Source organism: Papio anubis, chromosome 12 (assembly GCF_008728515.1).
Source record: "Papio anubis isolate 15944 chromosome 12, Panubis1.0, whole genome shotgun sequence".
NCBI classification, from domain to species: Eukaryota; Metazoa; Chordata; class Mammalia; order Primates; family Cercopithecidae; genus Papio; species Papio anubis.
Window position 1 is genome coordinate 110,215,069 of NC_044987.1, and position 22,960 is coordinate 110,238,028.

General features: G+C 37.6%; 1 protein-coding gene across 1 annotated transcript; it reads left to right on the top strand.

Moving 5' to 3' along the window:
- The first annotated feature begins 692 nt into the window (after positions 1–692).
- Positions 693–22,572, top strand: MS4A14 (membrane spanning 4-domains A14). Its single transcript, XM_003909767.4, is given in 7 exon segments — positions 693–1,452; positions 2,586–2,714; positions 5,130–5,180; positions 7,637–7,786; positions 10,786–10,884; positions 20,310–21,815; positions 21,817–22,572. Coding segments are annotated over 7 exon segments (2,145 nt in total). The 5' UTR covers positions 693–1,314; the 3' UTR covers positions 21,889–22,572.
- Positions 22,573–22,960: the final 388 nt, after the last annotated feature.

Sequence of the window (22,960 nt, forward strand, 5' to 3'; positions counted from 1 at the left end):
CTGCAGTTTAACTTTGCATTCTCTATGCATATGAGGTTTCCTAAATAAGCTTGAAGAGTAGCATAGTTTAAAAAATATATATCTTATAACTTTCTACAACAAAGAATTATTGAGTCCAAATGCCATTAGTGCTAATTTTGAGACACCCTGCTATCCATGGTCCCTACAAACCAGGAAATAAGTTATTATGTGTATACATTAGTTTTAGTTTTATGAAACAATTTGCCTTCATGATCTCATAGTTAAAATTGTAACAAATTTAGGAATAAAAAGGATCAATATGGGAAGCAAAATTTCTAAAGGCAGTTTCTGTTGTTTTAATTAGTATTTGTGTAGTTCAAACCAGGAAGGATTTGACTATCATTAGTTTTACTTAACTTTATGAAAGTTAAAATATTATCTATTATAAAGGGGCAACTCCATCTGGTCCTATAGCATCTTTACTACTGATTTCTTTTTAATTTGAAAATGCAAAGAATTGTTCAATGTTCTTAAATGTTCTCACTACAGACAAAGAAAAAAGATAACTACGTGAGATGACGGATATGTTAATTAGCTGGATTGTGGTAATCATTTTGGAATGTCGATGTATATCAAAATATGTAGCACACCCTAAATATATATAATTTTTGTCAAATATACCTCAATAAAGATGGAAAAAAATTGAGATTCAAAGTTAACTACTGATTTTTATAATACAGAGGAATATGGTTAAACAGTAAGTTAGAAAATTCATCAAGTAAAAGTGAGAAACTCCTTTTGAAGGAGGGCAGAAGCACAGTTGAGTTTAGAAAACATAGATTTTGGAGACAGGGCAAGTTGAGTTTACCCCTTCCCCCGTCCCGTATGCCTTTGGGTGACATAACCTTGCTGTTCCTCAGTCTCAGCATTGTAGAACTGTTAAGAGAATAAATGTTAGTGCATGTCAACACAAACAAAACACCTTCTACACAGTTCCTGGAACATAAGAAATATTCCATAAGTTTTAGTTCCTTTATAACTCATGAACATATGTGTAAGGACTTGTTTTGTATATACCATCTATTCTGTGTTTACCATATGTTTGTAAGCAAATTGACAAGAGAGGAGGCCTTCTGGATACAGTACTTTTCACCAGGAAGATGGGGGGCTGGGCATGCTCTAGAATTCTAAAACTCTGTGACTCAACTGTGATTCTGAGGTTCTACTACTGAGTAGAGTCATCACTAAGGGCTCATCTCTAAAGGCTCCATGTGACTCTGGTGGAGAGGTAGGCCATGATCTGGGCAGCAATGTTTGCTCACTCTTTCTCTTACTAGAGTTCTGCATTGAATCATGGAGTCACCATCCCAGGAAAAAAGGCCAACTCACGTCATCACTATAAAACCAAATGAAACTGTATGGACTGCATTTCCCTACAGACCTCATAGCTCTCTGCTGGATTTTCTGAAGGGAGAGCCAAGAGTCTTGGGGGTAAGTCCTCTCCAATCAATAGATCCTCCCAAAGGGGAGGAAAGAAGCTCATTTATTCATGTATGTCTGCAGAGATACCTCTGTGCTATTATTTTCAGGGAGGGAGTTAATTCTACTTTTCCCCCTTCACGTTTCATGAGAAATTAGTACTGATCTTTGAATCCCAGCAGAGGGGGAAGCAAGAAACTAGTATAACTTTTTAAAATATCTCATTGAGGAAGTGACTTCAGGGTGTGGTGGAACCTCCCTTGAAGCTAAGAAACCTTAAGTGCAGAGGTTTGACTTCCCCTTCGTGCTCTTAAAGGAACTGGGAGTGCTTCAAAATCCATATTCAAAGCTCCACAGTGAACCAAATGATAAGGCATACAAAACGTTTTTCATCACAAATGCACCCAGGGGAGAGCTGTATGCACAGCCTCCATCCTTTGTACAAACAGCAAAAATCATTACTTGGGGTGCCATAGCCCAGAGATGTGGCCTGGGGACAAAATCTAGACTGCTAGAGAAGTTGCGCCCTGAGAACCACTGCTGCTATTCTTTTCCCTGCAGACTCCTGCAAGCTGATAGGCCCACTGGGCTATTCTCCTCCCTAGTTGGGTCCTTGGATGAACGGAAGGTGAAATGCAAGCTCATCCCAGGTTCTCCACTCATCAGACTTTTAAAACTTTTAGACAACTGGGATAAGCCCCAATTCCAAAAGCCTATACTGAATGCTGGAAAATGCGGGGGTGGGGGCTGTTAGGATAATAATAGGAAACAGGTGAGACAGAAGAAAAACAAAATGTAAAGGTGAATAGTTTGTAGTCCCTGTGCTCAAGAAGCTTATAGTCTGGGGGTAGTCAGACACGTACTCAAATCTGTCTGATATAAGATTAATTGGTAACCCCAAGGAGGAGAGAAAATAATAAAGAATAAAAGTGAAGGATTTGAAGTTGAAGGATCCAGGCAAGCAAAGTGAAAAGGAAACACATTGAACTGAGTCTCTTAACAATCTGAGAATGATTGACAAATGAGAGAGGAAGGCATTTGGATGGAGGGAAAAGTGTGCCATGGAGGCACACCCTGAGGGACCTGGGGTAGCCCACAGGGGCTTGGATACTTGTAACCTCATGTACCCATTTCTCTCCTCACAGGCTACCCAGATCCTGCTTGCTCTAATCATTGTGGGCCTTGGAACTATGTTTGTACTTAATTACATCCGTTTCTCCCAAAGATTTCCCCTTGTTGTCCTCACGGGATATCCATTTTGGGGAGCACTTATCGTGAGTACTTCAGAAGCTTTGGAGAAATTGCTATAAAGATAGATTTGAACTGCTTCACGTGCTAGGGTAATGAATTCCATAGATACGGCCCTCCAGGAGACCAAAAAAGGCAGTTCCCTTCATGGTAAAAGCAGCAACTCCATTTGGTCATTGCACTACCATCATCATTGTAATAACTACTCTCAGCTGCTTGAAAGTTTCCAAAGCCCTTGTGTGTATAGTAAGACATTTGCTCCTCACTACTAACCCGGGAGACTAGATGCACAAATATCCTACTTTCTCCTTTGCAAATAAGGAAACTGAGCTCAAAAGTAGAGAATAACCAAACATATCTAGCTAGCACTCATGAAATCACAGACTCTGAAAGCTTTAAAAGAATTTTAAGATTATCATCGCTCATCCTCCTTCTTAGCCCCAGAGACAATTTTATGAGTGGCACTCCTCTAGATAATCATAGAGGCGCATAAATATTATTCTTAGTACAATGCTATTTCTATCCATTCTCCACAGCCTGGATTCCTAATTTTGTGCCATAATAGTTAAGGACAGACTCATTATAGCTTCTCCTGCTGTAACATACACTCCTGAGAAGACAGCAATATTATCATCTGTTTTAGTTGTTATATTCTGAGAATCTAGAATCATGCTTGAGGCATAGTGTGCATGAACGAATGAATGAGTCAATCAATCAATCAATGAACAAATAGGTAAAATAATGAATAAATTAGGCCACTATCTCTAACTATTAAAAATCCAGAGTCTCTTTTGATAAACAGAAATATTCCATGCCTTTTCTATAATGTGCATTTCAGAAACAACCAGCAGTGTTTTCATTTTCCCAATATACATAATATAATATTCAACATGATTTTCAAACTGTACATGCCATACTGTAGAAAATCAAACAGACCAACCCCTCACTTTCTCATTTCACAACAGAATTGTCCCAGTGTGACTCTGTGTAATCTGCATGTGTGAGTTAAAATGAGGTTCTGGCCTGCTGCTTTTGAAAACTCTACTTTTCACTTAAAGGATATTTACTGAGCACATACCGTGTCTTCGATAGCATCCTAGGTGCTGAGACTGAGAATACTGGAAAACAGCTCCTCTCTGAGAGAAGTGGTGAATTGTTCTTAGATTTAGACAGTTTGTCATCTAACTGGGAGACTAGACATGAAAAAGTCAAAAGTAACCCCAAATATTTGTTCCTACATTTGTGCCAAGTGTTCTAAGAGAAGAGTTCCAGGTGCCATGTGAGGGTTTAATAGAGGACTCACCTGACCACGGAGGTCAGGGAAGTGCTTTCTGCATAGCTGCTCACTAGGCGAAGTGGGAGAAAAGCATCCCTGGCAAAGATAAAGCATGAGCCAAGGGCTTGATGTGGGAAAGAGTAACCAAAAGAAGACCAACGAATCTATCGTGATGGCACAAAATGAGGCTATAAAGGTAGGGTGTAACCAGGTTGTGCCAACCCGTTAGTCATATTAAGAACATGGAACTTCAATGTGAAAGCATGGGAAATCCACTGAAAATTTTTAAAGAGGATAGAGACATTTGAAGACTTCTTGAAGTATCATTGTGTTTTTCGAGTGAGAAATTAATTCAATTATAACAGTAAACTTAGGAGAATCCAATGAGAGGAGGCTGCAATCACGTGGATGAGGAAGGAGTCTCCCTGAACTAGCTTGGCGTCAATGGAGCTAAAGATGGAAAGCCTTGAGAGTAACTTGGAGGTAGAAGTGACAGGACTTGGCAATCCAATGTGGGGAGTGAAGTGGAGGGAGGTATCAAAGGTACCTTTCTGATCTCCGCAAGTCAGCTGCAGATCCTTGGACTCTAAGACCCAGATGTCCCCAAGGTCCAAGTCAGTTCCCACAGGGAAGGTTCCCATCCTCAGAACATTAAAAAAAGTAAGGGGCTCCACATGGAGTGACAGAGTTCTCATTTTCTCGAGGTGGCACTAGGCTCTACACTCATGGGAAATGAGGGACTCTGATAACTACACTAGGTATCAGTCCCCGTATCAGCCTTTAGAGGGGTCTTCCTTGAGAAAGTCTCCCTTCACCTGCTCAGAACAGGCACAGTTCCTCTTCTTCTCTTCAAGACCCAGAGCTCAGGAATCTTTTTTTGGAGCCCCAGTTGGACCAAACATCCGGGTGGTGTCCTCTGGATCTCAGAGGAGCCTGCTTGTCCCAGCTGACCCTGGCAGAGAGTGCTTGTTCAGTGCTGAGTGAATTCAGCCGAGTTTCTTCCTACCCTACCTCTGCCTACCTTCCCTACTCCCTGATGCTCAGGTGGAAAAATTGGATGGTCTTGGAGATTCACAAACAGATATTTTGTGAATCCAAGAGAAATTATATTGCAAGGTGGTCAAACACATCACCTGTTAACTTTTGTCTCTTGTCTTCTTAACAGTTTATTCTTACAGGATATTACACAGTAACCGATACGAAGTCAAAAATTCTGGTAAGTCACTTAAACTACATAAATTTTAAAATCTTCTATTGTTTTCTATCATCTTTATGTATAAAGCCTTTAGTAAAGTTAACTGTCAGGAAAATCTGTACATGTCAAAGTTGCAGTTCAGATCATCCCTATTTGCCAGTGCCACTCTTTGCCCCACAGACATTCTTACACTGGTTCCCATTTCCCTGGTCAAGTAAACTAAAAGAGTTGTTTATTGGGAACCATTCTGTACCCCTGTAATTCACTGTTTGTAATTAGGGGTAATTCCCTGCCCTGCACTCCCAGGACCCAGAAATATTGGACAACTTCTGAAGACATTTTTGGTCACTACAATTGGTGTTATTGGCAACAAGTGAGTAGAGGCCAGGGACATTTCTAAGCATCTAAAATGCACAGGGCAGCCTCCCCACAACACAAAAATTAGACAACGAAAAATGTTTATAGTACCAAAGTTGAGAAACCTTGCTCTAACCAAACTCAATCCTAAGATCTCAGTAATTCTTCCTCCTAATCCTAGCCCTATCTCCAATACCAACCGATGCTTTTCTTTAGAGCCTGTCCAAGGTCTGGAAAAAAGAGTTTGGGCATCGATGCTGGATTGTTCTAGGATTGAACCAAGGCTATCACTCACTTCTCTCTTAACCTGAAGGGAAAAGTACCTACTTCCAAGGGTTATTTTGAGGGTTTAATGAGACATTACTTATAAAAGGCAGGATGATGCTTAAATGTTCATACTCCTTTCTAACCACTCTGATCTCATTTAAGGTCCTGGGGATGTGGGCCTCTCTGAAAGTCAGTTTAACTCTGTTCTTATGCTCCTCTGCCAATTTCCTCTAGGGATAGTTACAAGCCATAGAGACATTCTGAGGGGAGGGGGAATAAATGTTTCCACCCCTGCTTATGGAAACACATGCAGACAATGAGGATGAAGCCCCAAATGGTGTTCTCCCTGTATTGACTTCCTTCCAGAGCTGAGAAATAGACTATGGGTAAGGAAAACCTACTCCTGACTCACTGAGAGCTATACAGACGGAGATGGGCAGGAATGATGGGGGCAGGATGCTGATCTAGGCATCAGAAGACCTGACTTTTCATCACAGCCCTTTCACAAACCGTGAAAGTGATTGCTCACAGTCACTTACTTCCTGAAGTCCATTTATCTGTAAAATGGGGATAACAACAAATGTCCTTCCTACATCACAAAAGTATAATGAGAATCAGAAGAGAATAGGCTGGACATGTTCTTTGTAATGCCCAATACACATGAGGGATTGATTATCTAGAGATCTTAGTCTATAAAATGTCCTATGGGAGCCAAAATAGAGCCTTGAGAAAACAAGGGGACTAAAGACCAAGAGAGAGATGGCCTATCTATATGTTCCTGTGCATTTTTCTGCCAAAGTGCCTATTTGCAACTAAAAACCTGGGACTGAGGTAAATATTAAGTCACAAGTACACTTTTGAGGTTTGCCACATCAAGCCACAAGCTGTTCCAGAAAGGACTGGCTGTGTAAATGCATCATTGTATTTTCCACCACAGTAGTCGTAAGACAATCAATGAAGGTACAGCAAATACCTGATGAATGGAAAGGGGAAGCTTTTCTTTATTTTTCCTTTAAAAGAGTGATATCAGTCCTGGGAGTGGGTAGGAAGGAACAAATCGGATGATCCCTTTCCTTTAAAGGAACTCAGATATACATACCCCACCCACCCGCCCCTCCCTCTCCCCCCAAAAATAGGAATGAATAAAAGGAATTGGGTGGGGCAATGTGAAATATTCTTATTGGAACACTGAGTTCAAGAAAGAACACCTTTAAACTCCAGTCCAAATAGGTTAACATCTTTAAATGTTCATGATTCTGTTGATTATCGCTTGAATTCTCCCAGGGAATGACTGTAAACTGCGTGATTGCAGGATGTCACCTCTTTTGTTCATTTTTGTGTCTCCAGGGCCTAATGCAGTACTCACATGTATCTGGTGCACATTAAATATCTATGAAATAAATGAATAAATGGGTACTACCCTAAAAGGTGACACATTCACATTTTTAAAGGCAGAAATTGAGATTCCACGAGATTCGGTTGCTTGCATAAGGTCCCAATGAAACTTGGACTTGAAATGAGGTTTCATTTCCAAGCAAATATATTTGCTAACACATTGTACTGCTTCCAGATTATGAAAGATGGTGGGGATAAAACGAGATAAAATGGGATGAAATGAACATTTTCTTTAGCATTAGCCATGGAGCATCCTTGGCCCATTCTAAAACTTGGTTTGTCTTCTGACTTTAATGAGTCAGAATTTAGTTTATTAAGCCTTCCAATCATACTGACCTGATGGAACAACTCTTCCCTGAGAAGTATCTGGAAAGATAAAAGCATTAAGAATTTCTTACAAGGTATTTTTGCTTTGGTTTCGATTTTGTTTATTTTATTATTTTTTAATTATCTTTCAGGGTCAAGGTGTCACGAGCATGAATGTTATCAGTTCCTTGGTTGCGATAACTGGGATTACTTTAATCATTTTCAGCTATAGACATCAAGACAAGTACTGCCAGACGTCTTCTGTTGAAGAAATATGTGTTTTGGGTAGAACTCTTTTCATTGTAAGTTGTCTTATTTTGCATGATGAATCTCTAAAATCTTATGTGAACTGTGTCCGTGATGTAATGATTCATTGATTTTTATTTTATTAACTGAAGTTGTGTGAGCATTTGAACTGACAGTTGAGAAGGGTACTGTGGGGTTATTGTTGCAATGATTAAGGAGTGATATTTTCTGGACTTGAATCCTGTTCACATAAGTTTGTCACCTTGGCCTAATATTGTATTCCCTCTAAGACTTGGTTTTCGGCCGGGCATGGTGGCTCAAGCCTGTAATCCCAGCACTTTGGGAGGCCGAGACAGGCGGATCACGAGGTCAGGAGATCGAGACCATCCTGGCTAACACGGTGAAACCCCGTCTCTATTAAGAAATACAAAAAACTAGCCGGGCGAGGTGGCGGGCGCCTGTGGTCCCAGCTACTCCGGAGGCTGAGGCCGGAGAATGGCGTGAACCCGGGAGGCGGAGCTTGCAGTGAGCTGAGATCCGGCCACTGCACTCCAGCCTGGGTGACAGAGCGAGACTCCGCCTAAAAAAAAAAAAAAAAAAAAGACTTGGTTTTCCTCAAGTGGAAAATGAACATAATAAGAATGCTTACCTCATGGGTTGTTGTGAGGATTGTTTAAATTAAAACAGTACCTTGCATGGTTAAATAGTTAATAGATTTAGCTAATACAATTATTATGGACACAGATTGAATTAAATATTACTGTTTCAGCATTAATGAACAAAATGATCTAAAAGTTTGCTCAATAACACTAAGATCAAAATACAGTGGGGGAAGGTATTTAGAAGTCGTTTAATAAAGTAAGGATTTTTATAAGCTTAAGACATACATTATTTCACATAATTGTAGCAATTTTATTCATTAAAGCAGATGAGAGATCTTTTACCAGGAAATGTAATTGTCTGTACAATTTAAAGTGTTTATCTAACAAGTAATCAATGACATTATTTTGAAGCATGTCAGTGACTCCAATAGGACTTTCTCTCTAGTTCCCTAAGCAAGTCCTGGGGTTTTATTTTATTCCTATCAGCTATATCTTGAGGCTTGGGTTCTACAATTTGAAGACTATTTGAATCTGCTGAAGGGAAATAAAGTGGAATCACAGAAAATGGTCTTCCTCAGTAAATAAGAAATGAGAAGCTAGCTCCTGAATACAAGAGTTTATTTAATCCTCACAATCACTCAGTGAGATGGTCCTAGGGACCCTCTCATGTGTTCTGAGATAAATTCTAAAATTAGACTTCTGAGAGATTACTAAAGAAAGCCAGAAAACAACATAAGCAATAAAACCCTGTTCTAACTGGGCCAAGAACATGAGACAACATTATAATTCTTGGCCATTGCCGAATGGACAGGAGCCTACTACTGTTTGTTATGTTGGTATATACAAGGAAGAACTTGTATATACAGAAAGGGTTAAATCTCCAGATATAGGAAATTCTGCTATTTCCTACTCTCCATGGATAGATATTGCAAGATTAGTTACCTGCATACAGAACCATGAACAGTCTCTTCCTGGTTCTCACTTATATAACTTAACAATTTCTTGCTGTAACCCAAACATCATAAGCTAAAAGAGCCAAAACAGTGGGCTTTAGATGTCTCTTGGGCTGACCCCGGTCCTAAAGACCAATCTATTTTCTATACTGTGGCCAGAGTAATCATTTAAAAATGTAAATCTGAGCAATTACTTAATGGCTTCCTGTAAAACATCTGATGATTAAGACCCATATTTTAAGGGCCTTACCAAACCCTGTAACACCTATCCTACCCACCTTTCTGACATTATTCCAGGACTTCATTCTTCTCACTCCACACTCCGGCCACTTCCTAGAATCCCTTAATGTGTCAAGTATTCATGGCCCCAAGATGATCATAGGATCAGCTTCTTCCTGCTTTGAAGGGTCACCAGGCCAGTTATACAATTAACTCATCCTCATACTTAAATCTCAACTGAAATATCACTTCTTTAAGGAAGTTCTTCCTGACCACACCTCTACGCTCATATCTGCATAGACCCCCATTATAGTAGTGCATTGCTCGCAATCCTTCTTCACAGCATTTATCACAATTTAGTTAAGTAAATAATTACCTAATTACTTCTTATTGTCTGCCTCCCTTACCATGATGTAAGTTCCACAAAATCCAAGACCAGGTATATCTTGTTCAATGGAGAAAGTGAGTAAATTGCATACAATGGGGTCTTCATACATTTCAGTTTTACCAACACATATTGAATATCTAAGATTTTTGGTGTACTGCAGGGAAACCAAGATTCAGAAATACACTGGGTTCAAGCAATTCTCCTGCCTTGGCCTCTCGAGTAGCTGGGATCACAGGTATGCACCACCAGGTCCAGCTACTTTTGTATTTTTAGTAGAGACGGGGTTTCTCCATGTTTGTCAGGCTGGTCACAAACTCCCAACCTCAGTTAATCTGCCTGCCTTGGCCTCCCAAAGTGCTGGGATTACAGGCATGAGCCACCGCGCCCGGCCCGACCTTGGATCCACTTTAACCCAGGTCTTTCTGTCTTCATAGTTTAAACTTTGAGGCACCATAAGGTACCATGTTACTTCTCAATCTAAACATTACCTTAAAGCAAAATGGGCAAAATGGCAATCTGTGGGCTACATCCAGCCTGTATGTATGTTCTATCTGGCTCTTTAGGGAAAAACAAACAAAATAGGCATTATGGTATCCATGTTCCTACATGACAACAATTGGCTGGAATTGATGCCTCCTATGAATGCTATTACTCTCTACTCTCTCCTTGTTTAGTTCACAATGGTTGCCCAGCTCCCACGGACATTGGAGTTTGTTATCCCTGCCTTATCAGAAAGACATAAGATGAAACTTGTGCAATGTCTGATGGCTACAGAACCATCCAAAATATGGTTTTCCCATACTTGGTGATACAGTGTAAGGGGTTCTCAGCTTACATATTTAAAATAACCGCTCTCATTTCAAATGCCATTTATTTCTCCTCATTATTTGCAGGGAATTTTGTCAGTCTTACTGATCATCAGCATAGCAGAGCTCAGCATCTCTGTGACTATTGCATCCTTTAGAAGCAAGTGCTGGACACAGTCAGATGAGGTATGTTCTGATGTCTCTTAATATTATTAAGAGAACAGGTTCCTGTTCCTGTTGGGATACTGCACACGATGATGTCTGGTTTATTAGCAGGAAGAGCAGCAAGCTCAGATGCTGAAGTAAAACATCTAAATTTAGGAAGGTCAGAGAGGCACAAGCTTAAGATTGAAGCTCACCCCACCCTCTGAAACAACTATGCTTTCCCTTCTTGTACTATCTGCTTTATACTCAGTCATCTTTGTTCAGACATAGCTCTTTATGTCCCTGCCAAAAATATGTAATATCAGACTTAATGGGATCCCAAGTTACTGTGACATGGGGTGTATATTCTTGGATCATAAGATGTATGACACAGTTCCACCACCAGAAAAGAGGTAGGGAAAAAAACTATTAATACTGATACTACATAGTATTTATAATAATTGTTATAGTTTATATTTACAGAATTCTGACTATGTCAGTCACCGTTTTAATCACTGAGCACCAACTTAATCTTAACAAAACTATAACATCTTTATTTTACATATGAAGGAAGTAAGGCACAAAGAGGCTGAATAACCTCTCCAGTATCACATAACATCAGGATTCTGACCCTCATGGTGTGTCCCCAGAGCCTGCCTGCTAAGTTCCAAATAACAGTACAGGCCTTGTGATTCGTGGAGTTTTCATTTCTCTCTTTTTGTTTACATCAACTTTATAGAAGTATCATTTATAAACAACAAAATGTACCTATGTTGAGCTACCATCACAATCAAGGTATAATGCATTCCTATCATCCCAAAAGTTTCACTGAACCCCTTTGCAGTCAATGTCCTCATCACCTAGATTGGTTTTGACTTTCCAAAATTTCATACTCATGGAATCATAAGTAAGTACTCTCTGTATATGGCTTCTATGGCTTCTTCCACACAGAAATATGTTTTTGAGAGTCATCCATGGTGTTGCCTCTATCAAGAATCCATTCCCTTTATGTATGGGTACATCACAATTTGTTTATCAATTTACCTTTTTTTTTTTTGAGTCAAGACCTCACTCTATCACCCAAGCTGGAATGCAGTGGTACTATCTCGGCTCACTGCAGCCTCAATCTCCTGGACTCAAGCAACACTTCCACCTCAGCCTCCCAAATAGCTGGGACTGCAAGCATGCACCACCACCCCCAGCTAAATTTTTTTTTGTATTTTTTTGTAGAAATAGGGTTTTGTCATGTTGCCCAGGCTGGTCTCAAACTCCTTGGCTCAAGTGATACACCCACCATGACCTTCCAAAGTTCCGGGATTACAGGTGTGTGGCACTGGTCCCGGTCCATTTACCTTTTGATGAGTATTTAGATTGTTTAAAGTTCTGAACTATTATCAATAAGTTACTGAGAATATTTGAGTTCATATGTTTATGTGGACATATTTTTGTTTCTCCTGGAGTGTTGCATCTAGGATTTGATTGTGAGATCGTATGGTAACCAGATGTTTCACTTTATAAGAAAATATCAAACAGTTTGTCAAAGTGGCTATATTGCTTTCCATTCTCATCAACAATGTGTGAGAGGGACAGTTGCTCCATGTCATCATGAACACTTGAAACTGTCAGTTTTATCAATAATTTAGCTATTTTAGTGCGTATGTAGTGGCACCTCATTGTAGTTTTAATTTACATTTCCCTGATGACTAATGATGATGAGACTCTTGCTATATGTTTATTATCCATTTGTATATCCTCTTTTGAGATGTCTGTTCAAATATTTAGCTGTATTTTATTGGAATATCTTCTTCTTATTGGCCTTATAGCAGCCTAATTAATTCTTAATACAAATCCCTTACAAATATTTGTTTCACTCTGTGATTTGCCTTTTCATTTCAATAGCTTCTTTCAAAAAACTAAATTTGATGAAGTTCCATTTATCATTTTTGCTTTTATGGTTATGGTTTTTTTGTGTGTTGTTTAACAAAGTTTTCCCTACCCCCAAGTCATGAAGGTTTTCTTCTATCTTTTCCTACAGAAGTTTTATCATTTCAGATTTTCTGTTTACATGTATGGTCCATTTTAACTTAACTTTTGCATACAGATGTAGGGTAAGGTTAGAAGTTAATGCACATCCCCCCTCATGGAGATATCCAGTTGTTATAACGCCATTTGTTGAAAATGCAATGCTTTCCTCCAGCACCGTGGTATTTTTGTTGAAAATCAATTTACTTATTACTTATTTTAGGTCTCTTCTGGATACTTTATTTTGTTCCTCTGGCCAATATGTCTATCCTTGCACGTATTCTACACTCTCTTAATTTCTGTATCTTTAGAGTAATTCTTCTGCATTGTGGTGAAATATATATGACATAATATTTATCATTTTAGCCATTTGTTCAAATCATTGAATACATTATTAATGTTGTATAACTCTCACCACTATCTATGCCCCAAAATTTTTCATCATCCCCAACACAAACTCTGTACCACAAAACAATGACTCCCTGATTCTCCTCCCAATTGCCCCTGGTATCCTCTATCCTACTTTCTATATTATGAATTTGCCTTTTCTAGAGACCTCATATAAGTGGAATCTTACAATATTTGTCCTTCTCTAACTGGCTTATTTGAATAAGCATAATATTTTCAAGATTAATCCATGTTGTAGTATACATCAAAATTTCATTCCTTCTATGACTAAATAAAATTCCATTTTGTGTATATACCACATTTTGCTTAGCCATTAATTTGTTGATGGACACAGAAATTCCTGCCTTTTGCATATTGTGAATAACGCCGTTATGAACATAGGTGTAAAAATATCTCCTCAAGTCCCTGTTTTCAATTCTAAGGATATTGAATATATATCCTAAGAGAGGATATATATTTAAGAGTGAAATTGCTGGGTCATATGGAAGTTCTATGTTTAATGTTTTGAGAAAATGCCAAACTGTTTTTCACATTGGTTGCACCATCTTACATTTCCACCAGTAGGGTACAAGGATTCCAATTTCTCCACATCTCCATCAATACCAACCAACAGGGGAAAAAGGAGAGCAATTATTTTCAATTTTCAATTTATGATTGACACATGGTAATTGTACTACATATGGGGTGCAGTGCGATGCTTCAATGCATGTTACATTTTCTAATGATCAAATTATGGTAATTACCACATTCATCACTTTAAACATTGATCATTTCTTTGTAGTGACAACATTCAAAATTTTCTCTTCTAGCCTCCTGGAAATATACACTACATTGTTACTTGCTATAGTGACACTACTATGTATAGAACTTATTCTTACTATCTATAGTAAGTGGGAACTTATTCTTCCTGTTTATAATTTTATACCCATTGACCAATCTTTCCTGGTCCTCCCAACCTCCCTACCTTCCCTAGCCTCTGCTAACCACTATTCTAGTCTTCACTTCTATGAAATCAACTTTTTTAGATTCCAAATCTGAGTGAGATCATGCAGTGTTTGTCTTTCTCAGCTTGGCTTATTTCACTTAATATAATGTCCTCAGGTTAATTCATGTTGCCACAAATGGCAGACTTACATTCTGGTTTATGGCTGAATAGTATTCCACTGTTTGTGTGTGTGTATACATTATATATGTAATATATAATATATGTATAATATACATATATTACATTTTCTTTATTCATTTATCTGTAGATAAGCATTTAGGTGGATTCCTTATCTTGGCTCTTGTGAATAGCACTGCAATAAATATGGGAGCACTGATGTTTCTCCAACTGTCTTCATTTCCTTTGAATATATACCCTGTAATGGGATTGCTGGATCATATTTGTTTTTATCATGGCCCTCTTTCTTTTCTTTTCTTTCTCTTTCTTTCCTTCTTTCTTTCTTTCTTTTTCTTTCTTTTCTTTCTCTTTCTTTCTTTCTTTCTCTTTCTTTCTTTTCTTTCTTTCTCTTTCTTTCTTTCTCTCTCTCTCTTTCTTTTTCTTTCTTTCTTATACAAAGACTCTGTCAATTAGGCTAGAGTGGCACAAGATCACAGCTCACCACAGCCTCAAACTCCTGGGCTCAAGCGATCCTCCTGTCTCAGTCTCCTGAGTAGCTGGGACAAAAGGCATGTGCCACCACACCCAAATAAATTTTTATTTTTGTAGAGACAAGGTCTTGCTATGTTGTCATGGCTGGTCTTGAACTCCTGCCTTTAAGCCATCCTTCCACCTTGGCCTTCCGAACTGCTGGGATTAAAGGCATGAGTCACCGCACCCAGCCTGACATAATGGCCATCTTAGCGGGTATGAAGTGGTATCTTACGCTTTTGATTTGCTTTTACCTAACAATTTCATGTTGAGCATCCATGTACACATCTTCTTTGGAGAAATATTTTTTATGGTATTGCCTGTTTCTTAATTGGGCTGGTTTTTTGTGGTTGTTGTTGAATTGTAGAGTTCTTTATATATTCTGGATCTTAGTCCCTTAGTAGATAAATGATTTGCAAATATTTTCTCCTATTCTGTAGGTTGTCTTTGCACTTTCTTGACGACCTTTTGATGCACAAAAGTTCTTTATTTTTATGAACTATAATTAATCTATTATTTTGTTGTTGTTTTCTGTGCTTTTCTTGTCACATCCATGAAATTATTCCCAAATTGTCATGAAGATTTCTTCCAATTTTTTTCCATGAAATGTATAGTTTTAGCTCTTAGGCTCAGTGTTTGATTGATTTTGAATTAATGTTTGTATATGGTATAAAGTAAGGGTTCAACTTTATTATTTTGCATGTGGATGCCCAGTTATTCCAGCATCATATGTTGAAAAGATTCCTTTCCCCACTGAATATTCTTAGTGTCTATGTTGAAAACTGATTTACTATATATGTGATATATGTGAGCATTTATTTCTGAATGATTCCATTGGTCTATATATCTTCCCTTATGCCAGGTAATATATTGGTTTTTTAGTTTTGTTTTGTTTTGTTTTTAAGATGGAGTCTTGCTCTGTCGCTCAGGCTGGAGTGCAGTGGTGAAATCTCAGGTCACTGCAAACTCTGCCTCCTGGGTTCAAGCAATTCTTCTGCCTCAGCCTCCCGAGTAGCTGGGATTATAGGTGCATGCCACCATGCCAGGCTACTTTTTGTACTTTTAGTAGAGACAAGGTTCACCATATTGGCCAGGCTGGGCTCGAGCTCCTGACCTCAGGTGATCCACCTGTCTCGGCCTCCCAAAGTGCTAGGATTACAGGCACGAGCTACCGTGCCTGGCCCCATGTTGTTTTAATTAGTGTAGCTTCATAGTACGTTTCAAAGTTGGAAAGTATAATCACTCAAAGTTTATTATTCTTTTTCATTGTTGTTTTGGCTATTCAGGGCCTCTTAAAATTCCATATGAACTTGAGGATCCATTTTTCCATTTCTGGGAAAAAGACTGTTGGAATTTTGATAGAAATTGTATTGAATCTGTATATTTCTTTGAGCGGCACTGACATCTTAACAATTTCAAATCTTGTTATACATGAACACAAGATGTCTTTTCATTTATTTAGGTCTTTAATTACTTTCAGCAATGTTTTGTATTTTTTAAGCATAGAGGTCTTTCATCCCCTTGATTAGATTTATTCTAAAGTATATTTTAGGTGGCATTATAAATGAAATTGCTTTTTAAATGTTCTTTTTATATTGTTTATTGCTGTTATACAGAAACAACAATGATTTTTTTTGGTTGCTGTTATATCTTGAACCTTGTTGAATTCCTTTATTAGGTCTAGTAACTGTCTTGTGGATTTGGGAGGATTTTCTATATAGGAAGATCATGTCATCTGAAAATAGAGACGGCCTTAATCTCTTCTTTTCTAATTTGGATGAATTTTATTTCCTTTTATTTTCTAATAGCTCTAGCTAGAGCTTTTAGTACAATATTGAATAGCAGCACTGAAAGAAAGCATTCTTATACAGTTCCTGATCTTAGGGGGAAAGCTTTTAATCTTTCACCACTGAATATGAAATGAGCTGTGTGTGTTTTATAAATAAACTTTACATATTGAGGAATTTTCCACCTCTTCCTAGTTTTATGAGAGGTTTTCTCATGAAAGGCATTTCATCAAATGCCTTTTCTACTCCAAGTGAGACGATTGTGTGTGGGTTTTCCAACATTATATTAATGTGATGTATTACATTTGTTGATTTTCTTATTGTACCATCCTTGTATTTTGCTTATGAATTTCACTTCATCATAGAATAATCCTTTTCAAATATTTTGTTGGCAATTTTTATATCTACACTTATAAAGGATATTAATCTGTAATTTTCTTTTCTTGTGACATAATTATCTGGTTTTGGTGTCAAGGTAATGGTGGCCTCATAGAATGAGTTAGGCAATTTTCCCTTCTCTTCAAGTTTTCAGAAGAGTTTGAGAATAATATTTTTTTTCTTTACATTTTGGTGGAATTCACTGGTGAAGCCATCTGATCCAGAAGTTTCCTTTGTTGGGAAGTTTTAGATTACAAATCTTTTTACTTGTTACGGATCTGTCAAGATTTTCTATTTCTTCTTGAATCATTTTAGGTAATTTGTGTGTTGCAAGGAATTTGCCCATTTCTTATACAGTATCTAATTTTTTGGGATATAATTTTTTATAGTATTCTTTTACAATACTTTTTCTCTCTATAAGGTCAGTAATAATGTCCTCACTTTTATGTCTTGTTTTAGTTGTTTTATTGTCTTTTTGCTTTTCAGTATATGTAAAGGTTTATCAATTTTGTTGATCTTTTAAAAGAATCAACATTTGGGTTCATTGATTTTCTCTATTGTTTTTCAATTCTCTATGGAGATTTCTCCTCTGCCCTACTAAAATTGTGCTAGAGTAATTCTCGAAATCAGATAGTGTAAATCTTCCAACTTTGTTCTTTTTCAAAATTGTTTTGGCTGTTCTAGGTCATATGAATTTCCATATAAGTTTTAGAATTAGTTTATTGATTCCTACAAAAATCTTGCTGGGATATTGGTTGGAATTGTACTGAACCTATAGATAATTTATAAACAATTTACTTCCTAGTAATATGTAGTCTTCTGATCCATGTCCATGAAACATGTCAATATTTTCTTATATCTCATTTCATTTCACTCAGCATTATTTTATTATTTTCAATGTATAAGTCTTATGCATACTTTGTTAAACCTATCTGTAATTATTTCATTTTTCTTGATATTGTACATAGTATTTTAAATTTACTTTTAAATGTTCATTCCTACATATAGAAATGCAATTTATTTTTATATACTGGTCTACTATGACCTTTCTAAACTAACTTATTAGTTCTCATAGTTCTTTTTAATAGAGTTCCTAGAATTTTCTTAGTTTTAAATATTAATAAAGACATTTTTACTCCCAAACTTTATGCCTCATTCTTCTTGCCCTATTACACTGTGTAGCCTCCAATACAATGTTTAAAATAAGTGATGAAAATAGTCAATCTTTCCTTGTTCTTGATCTTAGGATGAAAATGTTCAACATTTCACTCTTAAATATGATGTTATTTGTAGGTTTTTTACAGAGCAAATTTACTCTGTTATGCAGATTTTAAAAAATCATGAATGGGTATTGGCTTTTGTCATTTTTCATCTTATGCTTTCACCTTTATTGTATTATTTGTATACTATACAACTAGAGGAGAGTACAAACCCTGTTTTAAGCCCTTTAGAAACAATATTAAAGTAAGTTACTCACACTAAATTACTTTTCAATTGAATTCAGTGAATACAGATCTTTAATCCACTAATGGCATAGTAACGTGCAAAGTACAACAGGGGATTCAAAAATAATAAAATATGTACCTTGATCTCAAGAAAAGGAAAGGAAAAGTGAACTCTACATTTACAGAGAAATTTCTCTGTGCCAGTTTCTGTGCTTGAAAGTATTATTTCACATGATCTTTAGTCATAGCCACCCTGAAGTAGGAAATAGGTGGTTATTAATACAAGAAGCATAGATCAGAGAGGAAAGCACAGGACCTTGGATTCAACTACAATGTTTAAATCCTTCCTAGGTAAACAGCTCTACAATACTGGTCTGGTTATTTAACATCTCTGAACCTCAGTTGCCTCAATTCTAAAAGAAGGATAATAACTTTATAGGGATGTCATACCAATTCTTTGGGATGACTTTGGAACTTTGTCTAGCATCTGGTAATCACTGAGTTCTCATTAATGATGAGGAAATTTAAAATCATAGCACTTGAGAGCTTGAATAAACAGAGAAACTATAATTCATTCTTCCAAACCTCTTTTTAAATGAAAGAATAAATTAAAATTCACATGAAACAAAAGTTTGAGGATTCTTAGAAATATAGAAATCTCTTCCAAAGTACCATTTATACTCACATAAATAGTCCTTCAATAGAGATGAAATATAGGTGTGAAAAACTAATTAGGAGAGTGGGAAATACAATGTATTATGTAAGAGAATGTGTAGATTCTCAATCTAGGCCTGCTATTAGCCAACGAGGTAAGCATAATTAATTCATTTAATCACTGAGTTCTGATCCACTTCATCAAATAGAACAAGTAGTCTATTCTGACTCTATGAATTACCTCAGAAAGGTGTAATTCATGGAGTCAGAATAAAAAGCAGTAGGTTGTGCTTCAGTAACAACCTCCTAAAAATTATAATAATAACATGAGAACTAATGGAAAGCATTGCAGGTTGTATCAGATGCTGTCACTTAGCTGTTTAAAAAACTCCAATAGCTTTCTCTTATTTGTAAAGGAAAGTCCAAATTTCCTAGCCTAGCATGCCATCTAATAATATCAGCAATATCTAACTGTTTACCCTCTGCCATCACACCATGCTGTATCACAATCTTGTGTTTTTGTACCCGCTATTCCACTGCTGCTTCTACCTGGATTCTGACTCCTGTCTTATTTCATCTTACTGTCTATGCCTGCGTAATTCCTACTCAGCTGTTAAGATATAGATTAAATATTGCCTTTTCTGTAAAGCATTTCCAGGTTGTCTCAGAATCAGGTCATCTTCTATGTTTCCATAAAGCACTAAGTATCTATTGCATTTGCTGAATTGTATTACTATTATCTATTTATATGTTGAAAAACCCACATATAACTGTCTTTGATTCCCAGCATTTAGTTCATCTAGGTGATCAATAAACCATTACAGATTAAGCATGAATATATGAATATTGACTAGATGATATAAAATGTCTCAGAAGCTTTATAATATTAAGTATGGGAGGAATTTTTGAGGCAATCTTAATCAAATTCCTCTGTTTAATATTTGAAAAACTAAAAGGTGATGACTTTTCTAAAATAATACCAATAAGTTGATGGTAAAGGCAGGGCTGGCATTTGTTTTCTGCCTTCTCATTTAGATGTTATTTCCTATCTACTGTCTTAAGTCAGAGATGAAAAGTAACTTGGAAAAAAAATCAGACATGATTCTGTCATATTAATTACCCTCATCCTTGGTTTTATAGGTTCTGTTTTTCTTGCCTTCGGATGTTACTCAAAATAGTGAACAACCTGCCGCAGAAGAAAATGCTCAATTACAATTTGTGCTTCAAGAAGAGTTTTCCAGTGATGATTCAACAACATATGCACACTCTGTTTTCTTTGGAGGCTATGCTTTCTTCAAGTTAAGACTCTCTAGAAGTCCTTTAGTCTCCCAACCAGGTAATAAAGGTACGGAATTTGTGCCAGATGAACAAAAGCAAAGTATCCTTCCATCTCCCAAATTTTCAGAGGAAGAAATTGAACTAAAACCTTTGCCTCCTACATTAGAAGAAAAGCCCTCAGAAAATACGCCCATTCAGCTAGACTCTACATTTAAACAAATGAAAGATGAAGATCTACAATCTGCTATTGTACAACCTTCCCAAATGCAAACCCAGTTTCCGCAGGACCAAGCTGTGTCACTCCAAGTTTTTCCATCCCATTCTATACTAAAACTCGAAGATCTACCACCTGAAGACTTGCCATCCCAAGCTCTACCAGTAGAAGGCCTGTCAGAACAATCCATGCCATCTAGGTCTACAACATCCCATGACAAACAGTCTTATAATCTGACAGCTAATGACCTTCCCCCTCAAGGCATACTATCCCAAGACACACCACCTCAAGATATGCTGTTGCCTGACATGACATCCCAAGACATGAAATCCCTAGATATGCTATCTCAAGACACATCATCCCACAACATGCCACCCCAAGACACACCTTCCCAAGATATGCTATCCCAAGCTCTATCAGCACATGCCATATTACCTGAAGCCTCAACACCCCATATTGTGCAGTTCCCTAAAATACAACAGCTACTTCAGCAGCCCCCAGATCTTCAACCAGAAAACACCGAACCTCAAAACCAGCAAATTTTACAAATGTCATATCAAGATATTAGATCAGAAGTTACGGAAGAGACAAAAGAATGGAAATCTCAGGAGGAACTCCATAGAAGAAAATCCTCAAGACGGCATTCCTTAAACCAGCAAACCAAAGCCTTGCAATACTTAAGGAGATATTCTTTAGACATGCAAACCAAAGGCCATAAATCCTCAAAGAGGCGTTCCTTAGATCAGCAAAGCAAAGGCTGGCAATCTCCAAAGCGGAAATCCTTAGACCAGCAAATCAAAGACTGGCTATCCCCAAAGAGGCACTCCATAGATAAGCAAGTTCAACTTAATCAAACTACAGAGCAACTCCCAGATCAACAAGCTGAAGATCAGCAAGCCAAAGGGGAACAATACCCAGAAGGACAATCTAAAGATGGACAAGTTAAAGACCAGCAGACTGATGAGGAGCAACCCTCAAAGAAGCAAATCCAGGATCAGCAAACCAAAGACCAGCAGACCCAAGAGAAGAAATCCCTGAAAGGACAATCCCAAAATGTTCGAGCCGAAGGACAGCAAGCTCAGGTGGAGAAAGTGCCAAAACTGTTATGCCAAGATTCAGAATCCCAAATACAGCAATACCAATACTGGCAATCCCCACAAAGGCAGTCTCCACACTGGACAACCCAAGACTGTCAATCTTTTGGCCAAGAATCCCCTGAATGGATAACTCAAGGCTGGAGAAACAAAGATTATAAAGCAAGAGAATGGCAATTTGAAATGCAGCCCTGGCAAACACAGGATCTATTAGAGAAAGAAGCCCTAAAGCAGATAGCTCTATACCGAGAAGTCCAAACCCAGCACACAACAGCCCAACATAACCTAGAATGTCAAGCCAGTCAAGATAAAGACCAAGAAGACCTTCAATCCAGAGTTACACAGAAAGGAGATATATATACTAGAGACATCAAACCAGGGGACATGAAATGTACAGGGCAAGCCTCAGGAGACCTGCAATCAGAAAACGTGAAGCCAGATTTTCATTCTTCTTCTGGCCAAAGCTCAGTACAAGACACGTGTATAGGCTATTTGTCCCATCTAGATTCAGAACAAGATGTGCAGCCAAACACTTCAGCTTCCTCAAATTCCTCAAAATATAAAGAAGATGTGAATGTAACTTCTACTTCATGTGATCCAAAAGAGCAACAGCAATCTGAAGACTCTGACTAACATGCAGAATCTACCCAAGTGCCTCACTGCCCCCGTTAATGGAATTAAATTAGGAAAAAACAATATTGTCACCTCCAACCTGCATACTCAATTGTGGTTGCTACCTAATTAGCTTACAAAAAAATGAAGGGCATGCTGAGCACTCAATTTGTTCTTACTTAAAATAAAATGACAACAAACCAAATGTTAACACTGTACCATCACTTTATGTATGTGAAGAAATAATTCACATGTATACTCCTTGTCATCAAAGTTAGGGCTTCGGTTTATAATCACGATTTCATCTTATAACTTAATATCTAATGGCCCTACTTTGGTGTGATGCTAGTATTTTTCATCTCCCCCTTTTGGCATTTAGGAGTTCAGAAAATCAACCACAGGGAAGTCTGTGAAGGCTCTCTAAGGGTTCATGAACCAAAAGAGTCAGCAAGAAACAACAATTTCTCCCATTTCCCTGTCTTGCTGTTTCCAATCCTCTTATTTACTCTCCCTCCTTATATCTATGTTGAGGATATATGGACTGAGTTTGTTCAATTGTTAATGAGGTAGAATGTGGCAATGAATACAGAATG